This window comes from Eschrichtius robustus, chromosome 3, assembly GCF_028021215.1.
Source record: "Eschrichtius robustus isolate mEscRob2 chromosome 3, mEscRob2.pri, whole genome shotgun sequence".
Lineage (NCBI taxonomy): Eukaryota > Metazoa > Chordata > Mammalia > Artiodactyla > Eschrichtiidae > Eschrichtius > Eschrichtius robustus.
This window is the reverse complement of record NC_090826.1, coordinates 103,486,771-103,513,675: the sequence shown is the minus strand read 5'-3', so window position 1 is coordinate 103,513,675 and position 26,905 is coordinate 103,486,771. Positions and strand designations below refer to the sequence as shown.

The following is a 26,905-nucleotide window of genomic DNA, read 5'->3' as shown; positions in this document are numbered from 1 at the left end:
AAAAAAAGAAAAGGATATGACAATGACCTTCATATATATGACAAGTAACAATAACATGGGTGGCAAGGAGGGCAATAGTTGAGGGCCACTCTGCTCCTCCCTTGGGAATCGGACGTGGGGAGAGAGCCCTCCAGAAGAGCAGGGGAAGCAGGAAGCCCCCTGGATTTAACTGGTATCTGCAAAAAAAAAATTCATTTGGGCATTCCAGGGCATTCAGTGAAAAAAACGTGTCCCATTAACTGAAGGAATTCTTTTTCTTCCCTGGGCTTTAGAAAAGCCCCAGCTCCTGCCAGAGAGTACCTAGGAGTCTAGGAAAAGGAAAGGGAGAATGGCAGTGTTCTCCCTCCAACAAAGATCCATTTCAAAGAGCCATTCAGCAGGGCCCCCGACCCTGCAAATCTCGACAACGAAAGGAATATATCACCTCTCAGATGAGGGTACTGAGACAACTGAGGCCACATTATCTAAACATTTCCCTTGCCTGCCAGATTCTATTTCAGCCAGTTTTGCTCTCTCCCCCAGCTTGGGATCTATGCAGGAGACAGCATGCTTGTCCTGATATCAAGAAGACCAAAACAATGCAGAGCACACAGCTCCCTGACTCCTCTCCATATCCCGGAGGAGGAATTAAGCCAGAGAGGTGAAGAGCCATCCTCCAAACCACTCACCTAGCCAGGTCACAGCCACAGCAGCTGGAGCCGACATGGCCTCTGCCACCTTATGCCAGCTCCTGTTGTGCCCGGGTGTCCAGAGCGCCACGTGGCAGAAATAGTAGCCAGCATTTTCTTTGCTAACATCTCGAACCAGTAAATGGTAGGAGCGTGCATCCACGTGACTCAAGGCCATGTGAGGAGAGCTGTGCACCAGGGAATCGTGGTCCAGCCGAGCCAACACATGGGGGCCGGGCAAGGTGCTGTCAGGCGTCCTGCTGAAGTACCACGTCACCGCGGGTCGGACGTCGTCCGCTCGGTCCGTTGTGATGTTGCAGGTCAGGTCCAGCTCCTTTCCTTCAGCCACAGACACATTCCTGGCCACAGCGGCTCGAAGAACTGGAAAATTAAAAACAAGGACATCTAGATAATCTCGATCGTATTTGCTGCTTCCATCCCCCTCCCCTTAGATCGTCTCCTTTTACCTTCTTATTTGCAACATTCAAGTTAGAAGGCTTTGTACAGTTTTAAGTGCTTGAGAAATGTACTGAATAAATGAACGAAACATACCATATTTCTTTTTATTTCATTAAAACAATAACAGCAGCAAGCACTTATATATATATATGCTTACTATATGCCAGGCACTCTTCTGAGTGCTTTATAAATTTCATCTTCAAAACAACCCTACGAGGTAGTACTATTATCATCTCCATTTTACTGATAAGGTAGTTGAAGCACAGAGAAGTTAAATAACTTGCCCAAGGTGCCACAGCTAATATGTGACAGAGCTAAGATTCAAATCCCGGCTGTCTGCCTCTAGGGACTCTGCTCTTAAGTGCTACACTATTATCACGTACACTATCATTTGAAAACAAGTCTGCTGAACATTACAAAACTAAAATTATACTTTCTCCATATGCATGACAGGCCTTGGGTGACTTTCAGAGAAAAGACAGCTCAGCTCCGGCCGGTACATATAATTAGTTGGGGGCCAGGAGCTGGAGGGTAGGAAGTGAGGGTGAAACCATCTTCTGGGTAAAAGGGGGTGGGGAGGATCCTACACAGTAGGACTGGGAGAGTGAAACCAGACAATATGCCTAACGAGTCAAGTCTTCCAAAGGCAATGCACTTAGAGCATCATTTATTCTGTTCCACACACCCGCCTTCAAGTCAAGGAGAAAGCATATATTCTAAAACCAAACCACAGTGATTTCTGGATTACCCATGCCACTGCCCTCTCTGTGTGGATAATTAAAAGTAGACTATATTTAGACGAAGCACTGAAGGATTTTGTGTCACGGTCTCCAGGCAGATGTGGTTTCAGCATTCCCCTGTCAAAGCTTCTTACATGGAAACATTTTAGTTTATTCAAGGGATTTTTTGCAAAGAACTTGAACATCTGTAATCAGAGTAGAAAAACATTCAACACGTGGTAATGCTCTAGGAACAACTGCTTAGAGGATAAATAAGCCGACACCTCCCAGGGGATTCAAGTGGACACACAGCACAGTCCTGGTCTTCTAGCAGGAGTCACTCAGCACCAGCTGCGGTCCCGGGTCAGCTCAGTGACAAATGCTGTCACTCAGTTCAGAAAAGACGCAACCCCAAAACCCATGCCCTTTGGAGTAAATGACTTTCATATAAATATTTCCAAAGGCTGATGATATTTCAAACAAGTGATTCAGGCCAAGTTCAAGATCTGCCTTGATGAAGACAGAAAATGAGGTGGGCATAGTATTAGAAAAAGGAATTTGAAGTCTAATTTCTCACCTCCACCCACCTTCTTCCAAATTCCTCCTCCTCCTTCACCCTTTAAACGAGCCAAAAATAATATGAGATATCTTTTGAGAGGAGTCAGTATGGAAACTGCTGCCCTGAGCCTGTGCTGTGGTTTGAACCACCCCACGTACAAACCATGGTCAGAGATCCCAGAATACTGCCATTGTCCCTCTATGCCGGCCACCACTACTGGGGGTAAAAGAAGGCTCAGGAGGGAGCCAGCTGAGGAAAGAAGTGGGCAATATGCAGCTGTGGACAGTATGCATGGAGAAAACAGATTCTTGCGTTTAGAAATACTGGCAGAAACATCTCTTTAACAGTATAGTTCACTTTCTAATTTTTTTTCCCTGCAAGTGGCTAAATATCTTGTCACATCACTAAGCATAGTTGTCACATGTTCTATGGGATTGGAGGGTTCACTGCTGGGACAGGATGAAGCACGGTGAAGGGAAAAGAAGAATCAGTTCTAAGGACTCGTAATGCAAAAGGGGACCTCAGACTAAGCCCGTGGTGATGCAGGCTTTCTCCAACTGGATATAACTGAACCTATAAATTAGACACCAGCATCTGCATCAACCAGACCACTCCTAATATAGGGGGGTTTACTGCCACCTACATGACACAGCCCCACCATTTAAGTAGCTTTGTGCCATTTATCGTAACAATGCAATAAGAATACTTAAGAAGCTAGCTATGGACAATGTTCGTAGCAGCACTATTTACAATAGCAAAGATATGGAAGCAACCTAAATGTCCATCAACAGACGAATGATTAAAGAAGATGTGGTGTACATATACAGTGGATTATTACTCAGCTGCAAAAAAGAATGAAATTTAGCCGTTTGCAACAAAACCTGTAGGGTATTATCCTTAGTGAAGTAAGTCAGACAGAAAAAGACAAATAGTGCATGTTTTCACTTATATGTGGAATTTAAAAAATAAAACAAACGAATCAATATAACAGAACAAAAACGGACTCACAGATACAGAGAACAAATTAGTGGTTACCAGTGGGGAGAGGGGGAGGGGGTGGGGCAAGATAGAGGAAGGGGATCAAGAGGTACAACTATTAAGTATAAAATAAATAAGATACAGGATATAATACACAGCACAGGAAATATAGCCAATGTTTTATAACTTTAATGGAGTAAAATCTATAAAACTATTGAATCACTATGTTGTACACTTGAAACTAACATAATATTGTAAATAACTACACTTTAATTAAAAAAAAAAAAAAAGCTAGCTATGGGAGAATGCAGGCGTTGAAAATGAGAGAAAGACCATCACTCTAGTGTGGTGGTTCTTAACCTGGGGTCTACAAAGAGAATTTAAGGGATCTGTGACATGGATGGGAAAAACAAATTGTCTTTGTTTTACTAACCTCTATGTGAAATATAGCAGCTCCTCTAATTATGAAACTAAGCAACAAACCAGTGTATTATTATCTGTCCCTGGGACCTTGTTCCCAATAGAAATCACAGATATTTTCACATCACCTTACAATTGTTGCAGATATCTTAAAATATCATTTATATTCATCACTTATCAGAAATTACAGTAGTTGTTAGGCCTGCCACTTTATCTTATTATTTAATGCAATAATAAAACACTATATTATTATATAACAAATCTGTCTTAAAAATATTTTGATTACTATTCAATGTAATTGTTTTCCTTTGTCATCCTCCACATGTATTTTATGAATTAAAACACATTAACTCTGAGAAAGGGTTTGTGAGCTTCAAAGGACTGTCAAAGACGCCCATGACACAAAAAGCCACGAACCCTCAGGTTCAGGTGAGAGCCAGATGCTACTGCCTGCCTAATAGACTCAGGGTGTTCAAGTCTTATAACTATACTCTGGGTTTTGTGGCTTGTTTGAAATAAAAAAAAAAAATACCTTTACAACTGAAATTCTTGTGTGAAAAGATAATTCGCTGCCAAGCTGAAATTCTTAACCCTCCTGCCCCGTTAAAACAGTTGTTTGATGCAAGCTGAATATCCGTGGTTTCTTAGGTCAGATTCCTGGCAGATCACTTCCGAAAAGACAGGTGACCTCAATCCATCTGGAAAGTGATTTCTGCAGCCAGGAGAACCAAGACTGAGCGTGACCTGCAGCCCCTCTTGTCGGCAAGAGCACCTCCAACCTCACTGACGGCCGCGGTCACTCAGTGGCCAGTCAGGGCTGCTTTTACCAAATCCAGCTCCTGTGCTGTGGTGTAAACGCAGGGTAGAGTGCTCAGGACAATGCAGCTTGCAGAGGAAAAACGCTCCCCGTGTGTATCGTTTCCTGCTTTCCTTCCAATCTGAGCAACAGAGCGACCACACACTCTTGTTTATAGTCAGGAAATGAGTCCAGCCAAGGTCTTCCCAGTTTACAAAACAGGAGGCAGCAGCAACAGCAGCAGAGTACTCTGAGATCTGGAGATGTCAGCCTCCCAGCAAACCAAGTCTATCCAACCATCCACAGCAGTGACATCACCCGGAGATGGGCTCTTTACACTTTCTCTCTGCCAAGCCAGAAGCTCCATGAGGCCTGGGAACGATCCTTGAGCATCTCTGACCCCAGAGCCCAGGACAGAACTGAGCACACAGTAGGTTCTCTACTGATGCCTGTTGGAAACTGAGTCAAAAATGGCCTGTTTTTCTTTCCTATTTGTTTTTCTTTTATTTTTATGGGTTTTCAAAAATGTATTTTGCATTTCCTTAATTACTTCTCTAGCAGGAGTAAGAAGGGTTTTGTTTGTTGTTTTTGAAAAGGCTGGTTCACAGGTGACAACAACTTCTTGCATACAGACCCCCGGGCTGAATGCTTCTGGGGTATGTGGCATAGAGGACATAAGAAGAGGCCCAGCCCTAGGTAATCCCTCATCTACAAGGGGATGTCGCATCTGAGGGGACCTGAAAGGCAGGCCTAGAGGACCCAAGTCAGATGAGAGGTTTGGGGATGAGCCAGACACGTCCCCAACAGCTGTGGGGAAGCGCAGATGCAGAGATTTAGGAAACACCAAACAAAATGAAGCCAAGGGAGCGGGCTGGGGGGCAGCTCCACCCCAAAGCCCCTCTGACCACCAGGCCAGACCTCTCCTGGCACTTAAAAGGACTTAGTCTTTCAGTCACAAAATTCTCGTAGTATCTTACGTAACCTGCAGCTTCCCAGGGGTCTCGGCATTTGGCACAAAACAAATGCATCCTCCCCAAACCATTAACACCACCCTACTCCCTCACTCACCCGTCAACGCGAGGCCTCCCGGGAGGAGCAGAAATCTTGTCAGAGAAGAAAAAGGCTCCCGGCCGAGTTCTTTACACCACGTTGGCCTGAATAGTACATAGTCTAAAACATACAGTTTCCAGAAGCTCACCTGTTGGCTGGATCACCACGGTGGCCACATCCACGGCTTTTTCTTGAATTTCTTGCCAGCTACCCTGCTCTCCGATCCACTCGCTGACGATGCACCGGTAGGAGCCCTGGTCGGAGGCCAGGGCCCGGGACACGGAGAGGCGGTACCCGTCGCTCCCCACGGTGTCCAGGCGCACGTCCCCGCTGCGGCAGCGCTGCTCGTAGCCGGGGCCGGGCCGCAACCTGCCCTCGTGGGTCAGAGAGAGGATGCTCCGGTGGGCGGGGCCGCGCCACACCTCCCACAGCAGCGCCAGGTGCGTGTGCAGCGGCGACGCGGTGGAGGCCGAGCAGCGCAGCTCGAAGGGCTCGCCCTCGCGCAGGCCGGGGCCCGGGGAGGGCTGCGGGCCGGCGGCCACGCGCAGAGCATCCGGCACCACTGCAGGGAGAAAGCGGAGCCGTCAGCGCACCGCCACCCCAGCCGCCGCGCGAGGGCCCAGCACCGTCCGGGGCTTGCGGCACAATTTCCTCCTCCCGTCCCCTGTTCTAAAGCCCAGATGGGCACGGCTGCCCATTGCGCTTCATCTATGATCTCAACTTTCTGACTTGAAGAAAGAGGAGACACTAATAAGACCCCTGGCTAGAAATGGGTGGTGCAAACTCCCTTTTGGGAGCTGTGCCTTGGAGTTCTACTTCTGCCACCCTTAGGCAAGTCACTTTACCCCTCCGTGCCTCGTTTTCCTCAACTCTAAAAAGCGACGACAACGAGACCTATCTCCGGAAGTTGACTGAGAATTAAACCAGTTATAAGGGAAGGTGCCCAGGAGAGTGCTTGGCACTCAGCCATCACAATCAAATAACCAGCCACTGCTGTCCAGCACTTTGTTAGGACACAGGCTGGAGTAGAGAACCTGGGGGATCTTCTAGGAGGTAAGGCAGTGTAATCCGCAGAGCACAAAAGCACAGGAGAGCTTCCTGTGCCTTGAGGCCTGGGGAATGTCTAAGAATGACTAGGGTGAGCAGAGGGTATCTGCAGGGTAGGAACCCATCAAGGAAAACTGACGCCTCAGCTATTTAACTATTAGGACCCACTGGGGAAAAGCTGGGCTCTTCCGTAGTCTAGAAAAAGGGGGCCGGAGATCAGGGAGGGAAGTGTTGGTGACTGCTCTTGAGGAAGGGAAGCCACACGTGATGTAACCAGCGAGGAGGCCCCTACCAAAGGGCAGGGACAACCTCTCAGGCTTGCCAGTTACCCTGGCTGGATGAGAGAATCCCCAAACACCACTGTCCATCATCTCCTTGGGTGTTCCTGCCATCCCACACTCAGAAACGAATTCAGTGTCCTTGAGAAGGGACTACTCTAAATAACAGAAAAAAAACCTGCTACATGTTTAGGACACATCACAAAGACCTATCTCTATTGCAAATGAATGTAATGACCTTCTACTATACACATCAGTCTGTGAGTCCAGCTAACATGACTCAGTTCCCAAGACCAGTTATCCCTGAGGCCACGGATATACAGTTTGAAGACCCATGAAGCTGAAGGCCAGAGAGACCCTAGACCATGCATGGCAGCCACGAGAGGCTCCACTTGGGCAACCAGCCAGTCTCTTTCATGGCCAGCCATCTGCTTTCCTGGCCCCAGGAAAGTCTCTCCTTACTCCTGCCTTTCAAAGACTGGAGAACAAACAGAAAGATACCGGGTGGTTGGTGGCGCGGGGGGGGGGGCGGTGGTAGGTTCCCCCTGCTGCCTCCAACGCCTCAAGATGAGAATTACACATGGAGACGAGGGTGCACCTGACCTAGTGGAGGTGTAGCGTGTGTGTGATGACTACAAAAGCAATGCATTATTTAACTCCAACGCAAGAATGTCTTACGGGACTTTTTTCTCAAAAACATATTTGGACTTTGTAGAGGGATGAGAAGAGGTAATGGAAGAGGTAGATTGGACATTTTAATACCTGCATAATGGACATGGCTGTTTTATCCCCTCATGAGCCTAATGGGGGAACAGTATCTGGACAATATGGTAGCAGTCCATAAATCATTACAGAAGGAATAAATGCCTGAATCAACCCCTTCTGTTTATATCATCATGTACATCTTCTGCTTTCCTGATCATTAATTACACTACTACTCTGGTATAATTCTTTTTGGAACAAGTGAGGATACAAATAAATGCATACTTAAGTAATAATAATAACCACACTAATAATGTTTCTATTTTGCTAGCCCCAAATTAAAATTGTTTGTTCTTGCTCATTTACTAATTAGCTGTGTGATTTTAGGCAAGCAATTAACCTATGCTCTTCCATTTCCTCATGTGTGAATCAGGGAAATACCCTGCCCTCTCTTCTTCATTGGGTTGAGAATTGAATGTGTGAGTTAATCAAACAGAATTTGGAAAATGAAAAAACAAACAAACCCAAACATTCCAGATACATAAGGTGTGATTACTTGCACAGCCAGGCCAATGAGGTTGCAGTGACCACATCATTCTTTCCCCACATATGACCCCTACAACTTCTAGAACAAACAGGTACTTAAATCATGAAGGGCACAAAGAAAGGCGTGAGCTTTGAAGTATCTGTTAGTCCCATACACCTGAACATCAGTGGCATCATGACCATCACCTTCTCGTCCCTAACCTGACTGAGTGCTTACTATGGCATTGCTCTGAGGCTTTACACGTCCTAACTCCCCTTGACCTTTACGGAAGGCACTGTTTTCCAGAGGAGGAAGCTGAGGCATGGGACATGCCCACGGCCACAGAGCTGACAGGTGGGAGGGCCAGCCATGGGATTACTGAGGGCAGGCAACCTGGCTCACAGCTGGAGTCGCCATCACACACCAGCCACGGGAGGGCTCACAATCATAATGGAGTGAAGAGGAAGGGCCCTCAGAGGCCACCTGGCCCATCCTCTGCCTTTAATCAGGTAAGACATTATTCCTCCATTGGACAGAGGAGGGAACAGAGACCCAGAGGACTTCAGTTTCCCGGCACAGCCCCGCACAGCTGAGTGGCAGAGGAGAGTCCGGTCCCCCAGCGCAGCAACCCCCCGTGAGGATGTACCTTTAACTTGCACTGTATCCTCATAGTTGCCCTGGACGGTGGCATCCGTGCTGGGGGTGGAACACTTGTAGTGGCCTTGGTCTGAGGGCTGGACGTTCTTTATGTGCAGCTCCACGGCGTCGTTGGCCGTCCGCCGCAGCACGATGTCACCCCTCTGCAGGCGCTCACGGTACAGCTGGGCGGGGAAGCCCACCTCCCATGTGCTGGCGAGCTCCACGAAGCTGCTGCCCGAGGCCAAGAAGCTCCAGTCAAAGTTCTGCTCGCTGGGGCCGTCGTAGTCGCTGACGTTGCAGGGGATGACCAGCTCAGTGCCCACCACCCGCACCAGACTCCCCGCGGGGACCCTCACCACACGCCCTCGACAAAGAGCTGCAACAACAAGAGGTGAAAGGCAGGGCTTGAATCCAATAAGGTCTTCCCAGTATAAATGTGGTAAAACTGTGGGCGCTCCGGCTCCCAGGCACATGGTGGAAACGTGACATCGACCAGCTGGGGAAATGTGACATTGACCAGCGTGCTGCCAGTGTCTGTGCAGAAGAAGGCTGAGCCCACCCCAAGGACCCCAAGCCAGGAATACCCCGGTGCGGTGAGTACCTCTCATGCAACAGTCTCCTAGGATTGCCAGGGAGGAAGAGAAGCACTAAAAGTAGGCTAACCGTGAACTTGAATAGCTTTCTCCCTCCTGTTACTATTTAACCTACTGTGATCACTCAACATGAGGTAGAAATACTTCAGGTTTTGTGTGAAAGAAAAGGACACAGCTAATCAAGTATTTACATTTCTGCCCACCCTATATCAACATTCTTCCCTAGAGACCATTCCTTGGGGGCTCCTGAGACCTGATTTACAATGATGGCTGCCAATTTTTAAATCCTAGAGCAGCCTGCTGATAAAATGATTTAACTCTGGTTATCTGACATCGCCTATAAATTAATTTTAAAATATGACGACTCTACCAAGTATTAATTTTCTATTTTCTGGCTCATTTCCTTCTCTCTACTCTTCACCCAGATCTAAATTCAGAATGAGGATAGGGAAGCACAAAGGGAGACAGTGCCTGCTCTGGCTGGTTGCTGGGCGTTGGTAGGAATGCAGCGGCTTACTGGGGATGACAGGCCTGGTGGACAAAGCCAAGAGTTCACTGGCATTCCCTGCCCCAAGAGCACAGACCTCACAGGCCTCTGGGAGGGCCCTTAGGGACCCTCACCTGTGTGTCCTTTAAGATCGCTTCTTTGCAATGAACTTCAGCACATTTTTTTGCAGTGCGTTTATTACCTGTGTTAGCATTTCAATTCAGACCAGATGAACTTTCATGGCTCTTTCCTGATGTTCTATGAATAGGTATAGCATTAAGATATACAGGAGAAAGCATGGGCTCTGAAATCAAGGAGACAAGTTGAAACTGAGAGACCTCTCTTAGCCTTGGCTTCCTCCACTGTAAAACGAGGAAAGAAGGATTCACCGAGTTGATGAAATAAAATGGCTAGCTGAGACTCTGCCACGTAGTAAGAGCTCAATAAAATGGAACTTCTATTATTTATTTTCAGTTCTGTGTTTCTGTCATTTGTTATGGGTTGCATTGTGTCTCCCTACCACCCCCCACCCCAACATTCATATGTTGAAGTCCTAGCCCCCAGCACCTCAGAATGTGATCTTATTTTGGAATAAATAGGGTTGTTGCAGATGTAATTAGCTAAACCGTAATGAGGTCATACTGGAGCAGGGTGGGCCCCTAATCCAACGACCAGTGTCCTTAAAAGGGGGGAAATTTGGACAGAGACAAGCACTCAGGGAGAGTGCCATGTGAAGATCAAGGCAGAGATTGGGATGATATGTCTATGATCCAAGGAATGCCCTGCACCCCCGGTCCCAGGAATGCACACTGGGGCTGAAACCAGGTCAGAGTCTTCCTTGCTCATGTTTGCTGAAGCCGCTCAGGAAGGCACTTTCACCTCCTTGGGAATCAGGGTACTACAGAGCTGCTTTGCCCTGAAGCTGCATGTGGGCAGCCCTGCTGACCAGGTGAGGAAGCCATCTACAGCAGAAGAGACCCAGGTCAACACTGGGACCAAAGAGGCGCAGAGAATGTGCCCTCGTGACTAGATGGCATCATCTGAGCCACTAGATCTGCCACACCTTCTAAATCATTCCACATGCACACACACATACACACAAACATACACGTGTGCACACATGCACACACACACACACACACACACACACGTGCACACGTCTTCCCCTGGACATTTCAATTCCTTGCAATTCCACTCACACCCACTTATATTCCTTAGGCTAATTTCTGTCACTGGAAACTCAGGGCACTGAAATAATACCCAGCAAGCAGTGAGGTCATCGTCACCACATTTCACAAAGGAAACAGGCCATCTTTTTTACATTTAATTTCAGAGATGACTGGATAATTCTGACTCTCCCAGAGAGACCCTTCAGAAGGAAGCTTCAGGACTTCCCTGGTGGTGCAGTGGATAAGACTCTGCGCTCCCAATGCAGGGGGCCAGGGTTCGATCCCTGGCCAGGGAACTAGATCCCACATGCATGCTGCAACTAAGAGTTCACATGACGCAACGAAGGAGCCCACCTGCCGCAAAGAAGGAGGCTGCGAGCTACAACTAAGGAGCCCTCCTGCTGCAACTAAGACCTGGTGCAACCTAATTAATAAATAAATAAATAAATAAATATTTAAAAAAAAAAAAAAAAAAAAGAAGAAGGAAGCTTCATGGTGGAGACCCGTAAGAGGGAACACAGCCTAACGCTTATTCTCCTTGAGCCCAGTTTCCATCTGTGAAATGCAGACACAACCCTTAGGGCTGTGTAAGGATTAATTGAGCCACAGAGCACTCACAACAGTGCCCTGCACGCAGTAAGGGTCTGCGGTTACCTGCTTTGCAGGCCGCCTCTAGAATAAACCTGATCACAACCATTCCCTTTGCTTCCTTGACAGGTTTACAAAGGAATTCCCTAACATGTAAACCTTTGCAATTTCTAGCCCTTGTCAAGAAGTTCACCAGGGTTAACAACCAGCTCAACAGGGCTCTTCGGCACGAGGCCACATTCCTTGTAAGGTGTCTGTCTTTATTCTTAGTGAGTGGAGCTCAGCAAACTGAGCCAGCTGCTTGTCTCAGCTCTCCAGTCCTGCTTCCACAGAGTCACCCCAATCATCTTTTTAACGCACAAATCATATGTCACTTCACTGCTCAGAAGTATCTCATGGCTCCTCATCACCTACAGGATACACTCTATCTTCCAGACCCCCCACTGTGATGCCCCTGGTTCACGCCACCTTCCCTCTCACCTGAATGACTGCCTCCCAACTGGCTGCCTGCCTTCCCTCTGCTCTTGCCCTCCACTCTCAACACAGCCAAGCCATCTTTTAAAAACTTAAGTGTATTACGTCCTTACTCTGCTCAAAGCTTTCCAATCACTCCCCATGTCACTCAGATAAAAGCCAAGTCCTCACAGAGGCCACCAAGACCTCACAGGGCCTGGTCCTCTTTTCTTCTCCAAGCTCCTCCCTCCACTGCACTCCAGCCATGCTTTCCTCCTAAGACTCTTGAGCAGAGAGACCTATTCCAACCTAGGGCTTCTGCACATTTTCTCGGTCCAGAGCACTCTCGGACATAAACCCCACCCCATCACCAGCTTCACATTTCATTCTAGTGTCGCCTTATTAGTGAGGCCTTTCTTGACCGCCTTAAAATTGTACACACCCACCATCATTCTTGCCAAATTTTCTTCTTATCACTTATCACTAATATTCTTTATGTGTATTCATATACTTTTACTATTATTTATTATCTGCCTCCTCCCACCAGATTGTAAGGTCTAAATGAGCAATGATTTTTATCTGTTTTGTTCACTGCTGAATGCCAGTGCCTAGAACTGGGCCTGGTACATAGTAGTTGTTCAACAAATATTTGCTGAATAAATGAACGAATAGAAGACACACAAGAGCCTTCATAGTCTGGCCCATGGCTACCATTCCAGCTTCATCAGCTACCATTCTCCCACCCCTGAGTCCTTAGACTTCAACAAAACAAATGGCCCTTCAGTCTCTAGAAATGCCATGCTCTCTTGGGCCTCACAGCCTCTGTTTCTGTGCTTCCTTCATCTGGAATGCCCTCCCAGCAATCTCTCAGCCTCTTGCAAGAAGCAGCTCCAGCACCACCTCCTGTGGGAAGCCTTCCCCATCTCCCTTGGGGTCACTTAGACACTCCTGCCTCAACTCAACCTGGAGAAGTACCTTCGACTCTGGCTATGTTACAGTGCCGCTGCAAAAAGCCAAGCAGATAGGAACAGATGCTTGAAAGATCGAATTCTAATCTAAAAAAGATATAAACCCGAGCAGTGTCGTACATGTAGAACTGATGTCCCCTCATCTGTGCAAAGCAAGATTTTGAAGTTTAGTTAACAGAATTTCAATTTGCTACCAGCAGTCTGCTATTCAGCACATATTTCCTTTAATATTGTTAAATAACAGCTAATCATATTTTTAAAATAAACACAACTTGTAAAACATAGAGCATATGGCTCTTTCCAAATCAAAAAGAATATCTGCAAAGCCACACATTACCAATTTTAGTTGAAACCTCTTGTAACAGTTGACTAAGGGGAAAAAAACAAAATTTTCCTCTGGTTTTCCAAATTCTACAAGTATTTCAAATGAAGAGTCCCAAACACTTTGGCACCTGAACTGTATTAGGTTAGCTTTCTATGAAAATGTCTTTACTAAGAAACAATTTAAATTTGTTTTCAGGGGTCAATATAAGAAACCTTTATATGAAAAGCATTTCTTTATTAGTTTTAAAAGGACTACTGAGGCCACAATTGTGTTGTTCAATGACGCAAGAATCCATATGATAAAAGTCTCTTAAAATTTAGTACCAGAAAAAAAATACCAGGTGATGGACCATTGTGTGTTCTTTCCCCAGAAAACAAGAACTATATAGGCGTCTCTCACCACTCAGGTCAGTAACCACAACCCAAGCACCTTTGATACTCAACACAAATTAGGGTACCTTAATAGCACATTTTGTGCAGTATATTAAGGCTCTGATGCTAAACCTCTCTCTCATAATCCCAATTACTAAGTGGCCCAGCACCACATCACCATGCCCTGGTGATGCCCAGACCCTCTCAGATAGGTCTCAGAACCCTGCACTGCTTACTAATTCCTGTTTTTAAAATTTCTGCCTAAACCTACCAAAACAAAATAAAACAAAACAAACAACACACAAAAAACCCTGAATACAATTGTTACTGCTTCATCATCTCTTTTATCTGTATTCCAACTTCCAAGTCCTGTTTTCCCCAACATATATAAAATTCATGTGTCCTTTTGTACCTTAGCTTCAAGGAAGTCTAGTACTAAATATGATGGTGAAATATGGAAACCATTCACAATCTAAATTTCTAATAATTATCTCTTTCCTCTACCTCTACACCTTCCTGTGCCTTCTCTGCCACCCTTGTACTTTTGATTTCTTTACCCTTATTTTAAGGTTTATTGCATGTATGTGTGTATTTCACTGTAAATTGCCTCAAATATATTTTTTGGGAGGAGGGGAGATAAGTGAGGTATAAATTTCAAAAGACTAATAATGGAGATGAGATACTTTCTGCTATGATGGACTAGCTTGTATCAGATCAACTCCCCGCCCCCTGCCCCCACCACAGAACAACTACAGAAGATGGACAAAACACAAGAAACAGATCATTGAATACACTGGTGATCTATCCAGGTATCCGGGACTAAGGGGCCAAGATCACAGAAACACCCCAAGGTGGGCCTGACAACATGCACTGCTTTTTCTCTTGAAATACTTGCCAATTTTAAGTTGTGTAGTAAAAGGTAGTAGTTCAGAACTGCCAATGCCTCATGGGGCCAAGAAGACAGCAACTGAAGTTCTGGGCCATTAAGAAAGTCATAGTCTAAAACAAGCAAACAAACACAAAAAGAAAGTCATAGTCTGAGGTGGGGAGGAGTTGGTGGGGGAAGATTGGTAAGTGTCCGAGAAGTTAAACAGAAAATAAATATTAAGAAGCTAAAAGGTTAAGCAAATTTTTCGACCATCTCACAGTACTGGGGAAACAAAAATTGGAAATCTGAGTTCACAAAGGAAGGTGGACTATAGTAAATACCCCAGACTGAATTACAGCCCTGGAAAGGGCTATGCCTTTGGAGTAAGAGCAAAGCTGAAGAAACAACCAGCTCTCAAGAATACTGAAATCTTGTCTCAAAACATCTCAGCTCCTCACTGGATTACAGTGAGCTTCTCTTACTGTATTAGCCTGCTAGAAAGAAAAATAAAAAAATAAAAAGTAAATCTTCTTGTGAAGAAGGTTAACATCATACAGAGCCTCTACAATTTTTCAATATTCAGTCAAAACCTACCAGACATTCCGTACGACAGAACCAAATGACTGAAAACAAAAGACAACAAACCAGACGATAGAAACAGAGGCACAGGGATCCAGATACTGGTGTTATCAGACGTGGACTTTAAAATAACTATGATTAATTTATTAAAGAAATAGACAACAGGATTTCACTTCTTAACTTTATTAAAATAATCAGATTAAAATTCTAGAACTAAAAAAAAAAAAATCTAAAATTAAGAACTCAATAAATGGGTTTGATATCAGATTAGATGCAACAGAAGTCAGTATAAGATATCCAAACTGAAGCACAGGGTGTAAAAAAGATGAAAAATGCAGAAAAGAGTCTAAGAGACACATGAGAGACAGTAAAAAGGTCAAACACGTGTAACAGAGTCCCAGGATGAGAAAGAATATGATAGAATTAGAATTAATTTCTGAAGAAATAATGGTTAAGGTATTTCTTAAACCAACAAAAGACATCATGACACAGATTCAAGTACTACATATCTAAAGCAGCACAAATACAAAGAAAACCACACCTAGGTGCATCATTGTAAAACTGCTGAAAGGCACAGAAGGGAGCAACAATTCAATGATACCTGACTTTCAATAGAAACAATGCTCATAAGACAATGGAATGACATCTTTTTTAAAAAATATTTATTTTATTTATTTATTTACTTGGTTGTGCCGGGTCTTAGTTGCGGCAGGTGGGCTCCTCAGTTGAGGCATGCAGGTTCCTTAGTTGTGGCACGTGAACTCTTAGTTGCGGCATGCACATGGGATCTAGTTCCCTGACCAGGGATCGAACCCGGGCCCCCTGCACTGGGAGCGGGGAGTCTTAACCACTGCACCACCAGGGAAGTCCCTGGAATGATATCTTTAAAGCGATGAAAGAAAGTAACTACCAACAGAGAATTCTACACAGAAAAGATATCGTTAACAAAGGAAGGCAAAGTCAATATGCTTTCAATCAACTCTCAACCAGGGAAAGAGAATTAATAAAAAGAAATGCTAACGAAATACCAAAAAGGTATACTAAAGGGAGTTCTTCAAATAGGAGGAAGATGACCCCAGATGGAATCATGGAAATGTAGGAAGGCATAAAGAGCAACAGAAAGGGTAACTGTGTGGGTAAATCTACTGAATGGTGACTATGTAATACAATATTAGTAATGTCTTCTGGAATTTAAAATAGATGCATAATTAAAATATATGACAACAACAGCACAAAAAGCAAGGGAAAGAGTGAAATAAATGGAGCCTAAATGTTTTCTAAGGTCTTGCATTTGATAAAAGGATCATCAGTAGACACTAATAAGTCAACAATGTACGTTCTAAGCTCTAGAATAACCATAAAAATGAAAGAGTGGATAACAAACTAATGAGAGGGGGATAATAAAAAATACTTGATTAATCAAAGAATCCATAATTTCAGCTAAAATCATATAAGCTTTTCTCAAGTATTTACTTTGTAATGTGTTCACTTTGATTCATCATCAGATTTCTCTCCACAACGCTAGGACAGAGTTAAGAGGAGGAATAATAACATACTGCATCTCTCTTATATGCCAGACCACCCCTATCACACAACCAAGGAAACTGAGACTCAGAGAAGTTAAATAACTTGCTGAAGGTCATAACAGCTATGAAGTGAGGGACTCAACCCAGGTTTATCTGGCCCATGCACTGCACTGTCAAGGCAAAGATGGGCTGGGTTGATTTTGTCTTCAACTGCACTGTTGATACTACCATATTCTGTTGATTCTGTCTTTGCCCTGAGTGGGAAGAAGAAACGGCTTGAAATTCCCTATAAAATATTTCAAATTCTCCACAGGCAATGTGAACCAGATAGGCAACAAAGTAACCAAAATGAGTTACTAAGGGAAGAAATATATATTCTTGACATGAAATAGAGGAGAGAAATCCCATTTCTCTAAACGGGATTGTTAAAAATAACTTCCAGTTTCTTCAAGTATTTTTTTCTGATAGACTGCCTCCATTATTTTAAGTGACACTAACTCTATATCTCACACTTTCATGTTCAAAAAAGGTGAAGAGAACTTGATTCTAAAAACATATGGGAAGGACTTTTGGAAGCCCACTGCTCTGACTTTTCAGCAGTGCAGATAATTAACATGCAATAGGTAATTGTTTCCAGATTGCTATTTGCCTACCTCTGAAGTACTCAAGAAAATAATTAAATGCTTTCAACTTTCTTCCATCATGTAGAACGGATGGAGATAGGGAAGAAAAGTCGGGCAAGTTTTTCAGTGCAATTATTCCTGCAATGTTTATTTCAATAAGCACTATTGGCAACCATGAGGAATCATTAAGAGAGACGAGCTAATGAAGATGAAACTGTATTTATCCACCCTCTTCCACCCCCTTATGATATCCATGGGAAATAGATTTTATTTCCTGGGTTATCATCAATATTATTCTAAATCAAGGCCTGTAGAGTACAGCAGATCTGCACAGGATTTTTGCAATTGTTCCTATTATTGCTCAAATTTTATCACCTCACTGAGCTGCCTAGAAGCAAACAATCTGATTTTACAATCGGAGCCATTTGTAAGATAAGTATTGTAAGTTACTGAATCCAGTAGAACAGGTACAACGGAAATACCGAAACCGAAGAGCTTGTGGTATTTCACTTTGCCTTGTAAAATGACGGCTAAATCTCCCTTCTCCAGTCCTTACAAGGCCTTTAAGAGAGACCAGGGGCCTATGGATTGCTATGCGAAGTTCCCAGTCCACATGTGATTTAGAAGTGAATACACAGAAGGTTAAACCTGTAAACTCTCATAGAACCTTTACTGCGGTACCTGATTTAATGAATGCAAAACCTTTGTCTCTGCAGGACTGCCACTGAGAGGCCTGGCAGGAAGGGATCATGCCGGCTTTCATCTAGACAGTCCCTAAGTGATGAAAATGCAGCAATGTACACATTAAACAAGTTCCAGCCAGCAGAGAATGTGTAATGAAGTCACATATGGCAGTACTTCAAAATCCCATCCAAACGCAAATAAGGTTCTACTAGAGCAGGGCTTAGAATCATTTTTTTAAAAAAGCTTCAGCTAAGACCTCACAGAGATAAACTAGACAAATGCAGTATGACTCATTTAACAAACAACTACTGAGCAAGAAGCCCTCGTGCTGGACGACATGTGAGAGAGGAAGGTAAATCAGCCTTGGACCTTCTTTTAAGGGACTTACGGTATGTTGAGTCATAAGGGGCAGGTGAAAACTCTAACATGAGGAAAGATATAGTAACCAAAGAGAGGTACTAGCAAGTGCTCTGGGGTTCCTCAGAAAGTGAGGGTGCATCCCTCTAAAGGGATTAGTGAAAAGCTTCATGCAGTGTCAACATTTAAATTGGGCCTTTGAAAAATGGCTGGGGAGTAGGGGTTGGGCAGGGGACGCTGAGGAGGAAGATGGTCAGAGCTAAAGGGAGGAGCATAGGCAAAGGCCTAGGCGGGGACATGTGGGGAGTGGTGAAGAGTAGGGCGGGCGGAGCAGTGCAGTAAGAGCAGGCTGGAGTGGACACACACACGGGTGGTCAGTCGGAAGCCCTCTAGGAGATGATGGGGCCGGGGGTTGGGGGGGGGTGCTGGGGGAAAGGTTGGTACAAGAACCAAAAGAAGAGCAAGGGCAGGAGCGGAAAGGCAGCAGCCCTAAGAGTCATGCTGGAACAAGAATCCATTGATAGAACCGAGATGAGAGACATGCCCAGGGAAGCTGAGAGCTGCTAAGGAAACACAGAGGAGAAAAGTAGTCAGTGAGATTCAGACAAGTTGAAAGGTCCACCAGGCATGGAAACCCCCCAGTCTGAAGATATCTGAGCCCCAGATGAATGTGGAGTCACATGCTTGGAGAGGAGATCTGGTGAAGATCTGGGAGATGTGAAGGTCCATGGGGTCACCGGGGGACAGAGTACAGAGAAGAGGGAAAGGGACAAAATCATAGTGAGCTCCTATTATTTAAGACACAAGCAGAAGAAAAGAAGCCAAAAAAAAAAAAAAAAAGCAAAAAGGAATAGTAGCCAGTTAGGAAGAAAACAGAAAAGGCTTACGTCCTAGCAGCCAAGGGATGCAAGAATTCCAAGAAGGAAAGGCTGGAGTGATACCTACTGTTTTACTTAAGGACATACCCATCTGCTTGCTCCTGGGAGGCTGCGAGCTCCTAAGGCAAGACCTGGTTCCTATACTATCTGCATCCTGCACAATATCTAGAGGAGAATCCTATTATGCTTCAGTTTGGAAAAAATGAGCAACAATGTCAAACCTGCAGAAGAGTCAAGGCAGATAGGTGCTGTGAAAAGACTTCTGAACTGACGACCACGTAACCACTGGTAACCTCCACAGAAGTGCATTTGCAGTAATGTGGTGTGGGACTTGGAGAGTAACAGCCAGGAGAAAGGAATAATCAAGATGTAAGTAAGGGAGCGTACAGCCATGAAAAGACCCCAAAGCAGGCAAGAGGAGATGAAGGGCACAAGTGGGCAGTTTATCCTGGAAAGTCAGCCAGTCCTCCCCAGGTCCTCTCAGCACCTTCTAGGCACTGCGGACATTCGGCCAAGAGTCCCTGCTCACAAGAAGCTTGTGTTCCAGTTAAGGAGAGAGTGGGGAAACAAGCCCAGAGCGCTGATAAATGCTATCAAGATAAAATAGGCCAACGTGCTCGTGACTGGGGATGTGGGAGGGCTGCTTTTAGCCAGTGTGGTCAGGAAAGTCCCCTCTGAGAAGGTCACCTATGAGTTCAGACCAGAATGAGAAGGAGGCAGGGGTAGAACTCTGGGGTAAGACTGCTCCAGGCAGAGAGACCCGCAAATAGAGAAGCACTAAGATGGAGCAAGCCTGGTGTTCAAGGGATAGAAAAAAAGATGAGTGTGACTGGATTATAATGAACGAGGGGGCAGAGGCCTTGGACGCTGGTTGAAATGGGAAGCACGTAAAACTAGGGAAAGATAGAGCCTGCTTTATTGTAGGAAGCACCCTGGTTGCTGTGTGAAAGACGGATTACTGTGGGACCAATTTGGAAGCAAGGACACCAGAATGGAAGAAGTTACGGTAGACCAAGCAAAAGAGGATGGACATTTGGCCTCAGCTTGTAGTGGCAGTGATTCTCAGGAGTAGTCAGATCCAGGATATATTTTGGATATAAAATGAAAAGACACACTGCCATTCTGAATGTGGAAAGTGAGGAAGACAGGAGCTGGTATGATACAGGTTCTGGCTTGAGCACCTGGGTGCACCGTGAAGCCACTTACTGACAGGGGAACGTAACTGACAGGAAGGAATTTGTATCAGGCAAGGCTAGCGATTTCTTTCAGCCCTCTGAAGTCTGAGATGCCTGCTGGACATGTGAGTGGGGGTACAGTGGAGTAGGCAGTGAATTTATGTGTCTGGAGCTCAAGGGGGAGGTCCAAGCAGAGACATTCACTGAAGAGTCATCAGCACATAAATGGTATTCAAAGCCACAAGTGGCATGGGATCACATAGGGACAGAGTGTATACAAACAAAGGAAAAAAGAGCCAAAGGTGGAGCCCTTACCTTTCTCAGAATTTAGGAGAAAAGGATGGGTAAAAATATAGCAAGGTTTTGAGGCAAAAAGCTTGAGGAACCTTAGGTGGGTCTCCAGTGTCTCAGTGAAGTAGCAGAGAGGGGTTTAGATCCTGGAGATTGTGGACAAGGTTTAGAATAAGAATTAGAAGGAATATAGTGGAAAACCATCACAAAACTAACACACTGAGGTGCAGTAAAGACACCCTAATTGGTAGGAAACTCAGGTGGGCAGGTTGTAGGATTTTCCCCAGCAAGATGACAAAGCTCAGACTTATAGAGACTATGGTTGGTGTGGGTTACTCAACTACAATATGAGGACTGGCAAAGAAATGTGGCAGAGGGTCCTTAGGATGTTAACAAGCTCACTGCTGGCATGCTGACCACCAGGATGAGAGCCCAGGAAGTGAAAGTGGCTTGGGAAAAAAGGAACTTTCAAGATCAGGGGGATCACAGTGAGGATGAAGAACAGGTTCCACACATACGAGGGAATCTGAAAGGAGGAAGGCAAAGCACTTGTGGTCACACAGGGAGATATCAGAGTTGACAATCAAGAGGTGAAAGAATTCAGAGTGATGACAAGGTCCAGGTGTGGCCATTAAATCTCACAAAGTGTGTTATTTTCTCAGGAGCTAAGATGACCATAGAAGGCACTTCCTGAGTCCTTGCTGACCTGAGCTGGCTGCAGAAACACAAGGAAGGGACAATGTGACTACCAGACCATGGGGGTGAAGAAGGGCGGTACAGAGATCTCAACCTTGTTCTCACTTAACATTTACACGACAGTTTCTGGCTCTGGTCTGCAGTCGTTCATATCTGCAAATATTCTTTTAGCCTTCATAGCACGAGAGGAGAGGGACAGTAAGCATCTGTTTCCCCAGGTCAAACGGGACCTTGGTGATAGAAGACTTCACGCTCCATGGGAACTGACAGGCTCTTCAGTCAATGCAACTTTCCTTAGCTTTTGCTGCCGAGACAACCATTCCCTCTGGCGCTACAGACAGGAAAGGCAAGGAAGACAGGAGAGGCAACTGAGGAACACAGCTGCAAGTCACTTCTTGAGGACTGGATCATTAACTAAGTGAACTTCTTACCACTGAAGCACTAGATCACCTGACCACGATGTCACTCCAGTTCCATGGCCTTTGAGCGATCCCGGGAGGCCAGTCTTGCCAAACCCTTAACTCCACATTACGAAATTGTGCAGGTTTGTATTGAGTCAACATGGCTAAGCTGGAACTACACTCCCTGGAAAGCTTCTCCCTGTGCAGTTCTGGGTTAGAGCTGGACAAAAGAGACGTTAAGTCTGTGTGAGATTTGGGAGATGGCAAGGAAGCAACAGCCATTGTGCTCTGGTGGTCGTCAGGGTTCAAGGCAGCAAGAGACAGATGCACAGGTGTTGGTGGGCTCCAGTTTGTTCTAGCTCTTCTTTCTGCTCCGGGTTTCTTCCCAAATGCTATCTTTACTGACCAACTCGGCTCCAAGACCACCAGATGCTTGGCTGCAAACTCATTAGGTGGTAGCTATAAATAGGCAACTACCCTTACACAGACTCTTATGCCAGACCCACCCCCACCCCACCCCCCCCACCCCCCGCCCCCAGCCCCGTGTGCCCCGCTTGCAGTCCCACTCTGCCTGGCTTCTCGATTCCTCTGCCAGCAATAACGTGTCCACCCCCACTAGTGCTTCGGGGGGATGACTAGTGGCTTTTCCTTGATCCCTTTTCAGACCTTCCTTGCCCCAGCTCCTCCCAAAATTGTGTAGTCTAATTCCTCTACTAAATGGCTTATTCCGTAATATTCACAGTGGCTCTGCTCCTCTGATGGAAGCCTGATACACACACACATACTTGGCTTCATACAAGCCAAGTACTGAGCAGAAAGCTTCGCCCTCAAGGACTCAGTAACTGACAAAAACCACCTGACATTTATAGCATGGCTTCAGAGTTTTCAAATCCTGTTCACATGACTTAATACTCCACCTTGAGAGGATTAAATATGGAAACTGAGGTTCCGAGAAGTTAGGTGACCAAAGAACAACACAGAGACGCAAAAGCCACTTCGAGGCAATCTGTACTGGTGGGTAACCAAAATAACTCAACAAAACATGAAATGATTCAAACAATTCTCTGTCCAAGGATCAGAGACAGAAAAAGCTGAGGCAAGATCTAGCCACAAGGATTATTTTAGAGTGTTCTATAAAACTAACAGCTGCTAGAGGCCCCAGCACTGCCTAGCACCCCTCAATACTCAGCCATTTTCAATCCTCCCCATGTTTGAACAGGCCAGCAGAGTCTGCCAAGTTCTGTGTGAACACCTGGTCCTCCGTTCAGTCTAGTTTAAAGAGAATGGGAGATTCACAGGAGTTTAAACTTGCATCTGGGCATGAACGCACCTGAGCTGTTAGTAAAATTCTCCCCCACTCCTTCCCTTGAGGAGCTTTGTCCTCTTTCCCCCAATTTTACTGTTTCCTATGCCCATTTTCTGCCCTTCCTTTGCCTTGTCCATCCCTCCTCCCCAACAAGGCCTTAAGCCTGCCCTTGATATTTACAGACACACTGCCAGATGCCATGGGTGGTACAGAGGTCTAGGTCTATGCCAGCTTCCCCAGTGAGGCCCAGTGAGGAGTACCGTTTGGTAGTTTGACTTGAATAAAAAAAGACTCTGAGTTCACATGCCCTTTAAGGAACAGACCTTGACCCCATGGATCCAATATTTCATTCCTTCACTCAGCAGCTCTTTACAGCACACCTGCTGGGTGCAGAACCACATCATCAGGTGAGTCGATGAGCCAACACCTAGCCAAGTGTCAAAGTCAAGGACGATGGAACAGCGTGGCAGCCTCACAGAAACGTGGGGGGAGGGATAAATTAGGAGTCTGGGATTAGCAGATACAAACTACTATATATAACACAGATAAACAACCGAGTCCTACTGTATAGCACAGGGAACTACAGTCAATACCTTCTAATAACTTATAATAAAAAAGAACGTGAAGAAGTTATATAGGTATAACTGAATCACTTTGCTGTACACCAGAAACTAACGCAGCATTGTAAATCAACTCTACTCCAATAAAAAAAAGAAAAAAGAAAAGCTGGGAGGAGATGAGTCCTCCAACGATGAGAATTCTTTAAAATGTTAAGTTAATAAAGGACATGAGGGACTTAGGGAAGGCAGAACCAGGAAAAATAGACATTCACTCAGGACATCAGGCTTAAACTCCTTTAGGTGACAATTCCAGGCTCTTCACAATCTTACGACTCTCTCTCCAGCCTCCACCCTTTCCCTCTGAAGCCCCCACGACTTAACCCTCCATTCCAGCCACCAAAAAGTTTTCTTCACACAAGACCAGCAAGCTTTTGTAAACAGGTGTATTTCTTTACTTATGCTCTTCCCTCTGCCCGAAACAAACAACCCGTGCTTTCTCTGCCAGACAAAGCCTACTGATGGTTCAGACTTAATGAAGGCCACCTTGTGGAAGCCTTTCCTGATCCGCCCCCAGCCCCAGCCCCCAGCGCCAAGCAGAGTTCAGAACGTGCCTGCTGAGGGTCGACTCGGCATGGCCACCGTGATCATCCCAGGCTCGTTTGCTTGTCCGCCGCCCTCGCCGGACCGTGAGCTCCATGGCGGACAGAGGGCTCGCTGCTCATCACCACATCACACACATTGTAACTAGCCCAGCAACATGCTTGCTGATGCAATGGCTGGGATCACTCCTATCTCAATGAACTTCTGCAGACTGGAACTTTAGAGCCAGAACTAATCTTTGGACCATCACCTAAGTGGGTTAACAGGAGTTACTTAATCTCATTTGTATCAGAAATTGCCCCTCATCGATGAATTTTCAAAAAAGCTCTTCGATGAGCTCATCACAGAAAGTGAAAAGCATACGGTCTGAGCAACCGTAACGCACAGCATAATCAATCAAGAGACCCGTTCTCAGCACCCCAGGGAGTGATATCATCTCAATATTCCAAATCCCAAATTTTGCCACATCAGTTTTATTGTCACTCTTTGGGGCTAGCGAAGCCAACAACTTGGGTGCTTTGGATCCTTACAAAAGGTTCCCAATCCAGACATAGCACTAAAGCCTAAAAAAAATGCATATACAGGTAGAGAGGATACAAGTAGTGATACAAACAGGTATGGAGGATTGTGTCAGCTGCCCCACCTTTTCTGCAAGAGCACCTCTGTCTAAACTAGCCCAGAATGCTCTCCCTTTTCATTAAACTTTCAGCATTTTTTTCTAACAATCCTTACTAGACACTTCTGGGTTTTTTTTTTTTGGCTGTGCTGCGTAGCTTGCAGTATCTTAGTTCCCCGACAAGGGATCGCACCTGTGCCCCCTGAAGTGGCAGCTGGACCGCCAGGGGATTGCCCTTAGACACTTCTTCGAGGCCACCTCTTCTCCTGGGTATATGTCATGCCTCCACATAGAGACTGGCAGCTACAGGAGTCGGGTCTGTGACTATGTCCTCATATGCCCGGAGCTCGAGACTAAAGCCTGGCACAGGGTAGATAATAAGGAGTAGTTACGACCCAGGCCGACAGTGAGACAAGGCACATGCTGCAGGCAGCAGCCCCCTGCCCCTTCCCGCAGACGTGGCCAGAGCTGGCCACTTATGAGAACAGTGATGGCAAGAAGGCAGTCTGCGGTTTGGACTAACCCAGCCACCAGGCACTTGAAGCCTGCACTGGAACCGAAGAAGTACGCTTCCCCACGCTGTGAGCAACTGACACGAAGCCCAGGAAGGAGCACATGTCAGTCGGGGATGGGACAGGCTGTGACAACCCCACAAAGGGAGGAAGGGGTGGAGGGGGTAGAGAGAGAACAGTGAGGACCATGAGTCGTTTGTCTTCCACACGAGCTGCCAAGGAAAGAACGGAGAAAATCACATGAGGAAGAAAGAGGAGTTTCTCATCTCTGCCTTTTCATGTGTGGACTCCATCTCCTCCCCTACCCCATCCCACCAACCTGTCTTAGAAATGAAGGCACCTGCAATTACTTCGGAAGTGCTACGGTAGTAACAAAAAAAGATAGTAAGCACACAAACGAAAGACAGTGAGGGGCTTCCCTGGTGGCGCAGTGGTTGAGAGTCTGCCTGCCGGTGCAGGGGACACGGGTTCGAGCCCTGGTCCGGGAAGATCCCACATGCCGCGGAGCAACTAGGCCCGTGAGCCACAACTAATGAGCCTGAGCGTCTGGAGCCTGTGCTCCGCAACAAGAGAGGCCGCGATAGTGAGAGGCCCGCGCATCGCGATGAAGAGTGGCCCCCACTTGCCGCAACTAGGGAAAGCCCTCGCACAGAAACAAAGACCCAACACAGCCAAAAATAATTAATTAATTAATTAAAGAAAAAAAAAAAAAAGACAGTGAGGACACACAGATAACCTCTGTCCCCTTTATGACTTAAGGCCCACAATACAGACTTTATATATGTATTTCATACATGCGTTGTATATGTCACGTACAATATGTATTATACATGTACACATGAGATATATAGGTGTTTTCTAAACACATAATTTCATCATTCAGTAACTCAAAGTCCTAAGACACTGGGGTAAACAAAAACAGACCTGGCCCTGCTTTCATGGTGATTACAGTCTGGGGTGAGACAGACACTCAACCTAGTGAACAGAGCATTATAAATCGATGGCCATGATCTGAAAGACTGGGTCCAGCGAGAGCCCAGGACAAAGGAACGGACACAGCTGTGTGCTTACTTTACAGGCAGCCTCCCCCCGGGTCAGAATGCGTGCTCACCTCTCCCAGGAAGTGAGGCTTGAACTGGGCCCCAAAGAATCAAACAAATAGAAGTGACTCCAAGACAATATATAAACACGAGAGGGGCAATGTGTACGCAGATTACACAGTTGTTTCTAAGGGCATGGAGTGAGGGATGCTTGGGAAGACTTCAAGAGGAGTCATCAAAACTTAATTATGGGCTTCTTTACTCTGAGGTCCAAATGTTGTCAATGAACACACTGGAGAGAACACAGAGCTTGCTCTACCATTGCCATTTTCTTAGGACCAAACATACCCTGCTGTGGGATAACTCCTGTTAGGCCTGTACAGGAGGGTACAACTGGG

General features: G+C 45.7%; 1 protein-coding gene across 1 annotated transcript in view; it reads right to left on the bottom strand.

Moving 5' to 3' along the window:
• Positions 1-26,905, bottom strand: part of PTGFRN (prostaglandin F2 receptor inhibitor) — a 76,848-nt gene that overhangs the window by 37,640 nt on the left and 12,303 nt on the right. The window contains exons 2-4 of the mRNA XM_068540583.1: positions 8,849-9,217; positions 5,798-6,211; positions 669-1,049 (exon numbers count right to left, since the gene is read on the bottom strand). Coding sequence (XP_068396684.1) covers positions 669-1,049; positions 5,798-6,211; positions 8,849-9,217 — 1,164 coding nt within the window. The remainder of the gene's footprint in view (positions 1-668; positions 1,050-5,797; positions 6,212-8,848; positions 9,218-26,905) is intronic.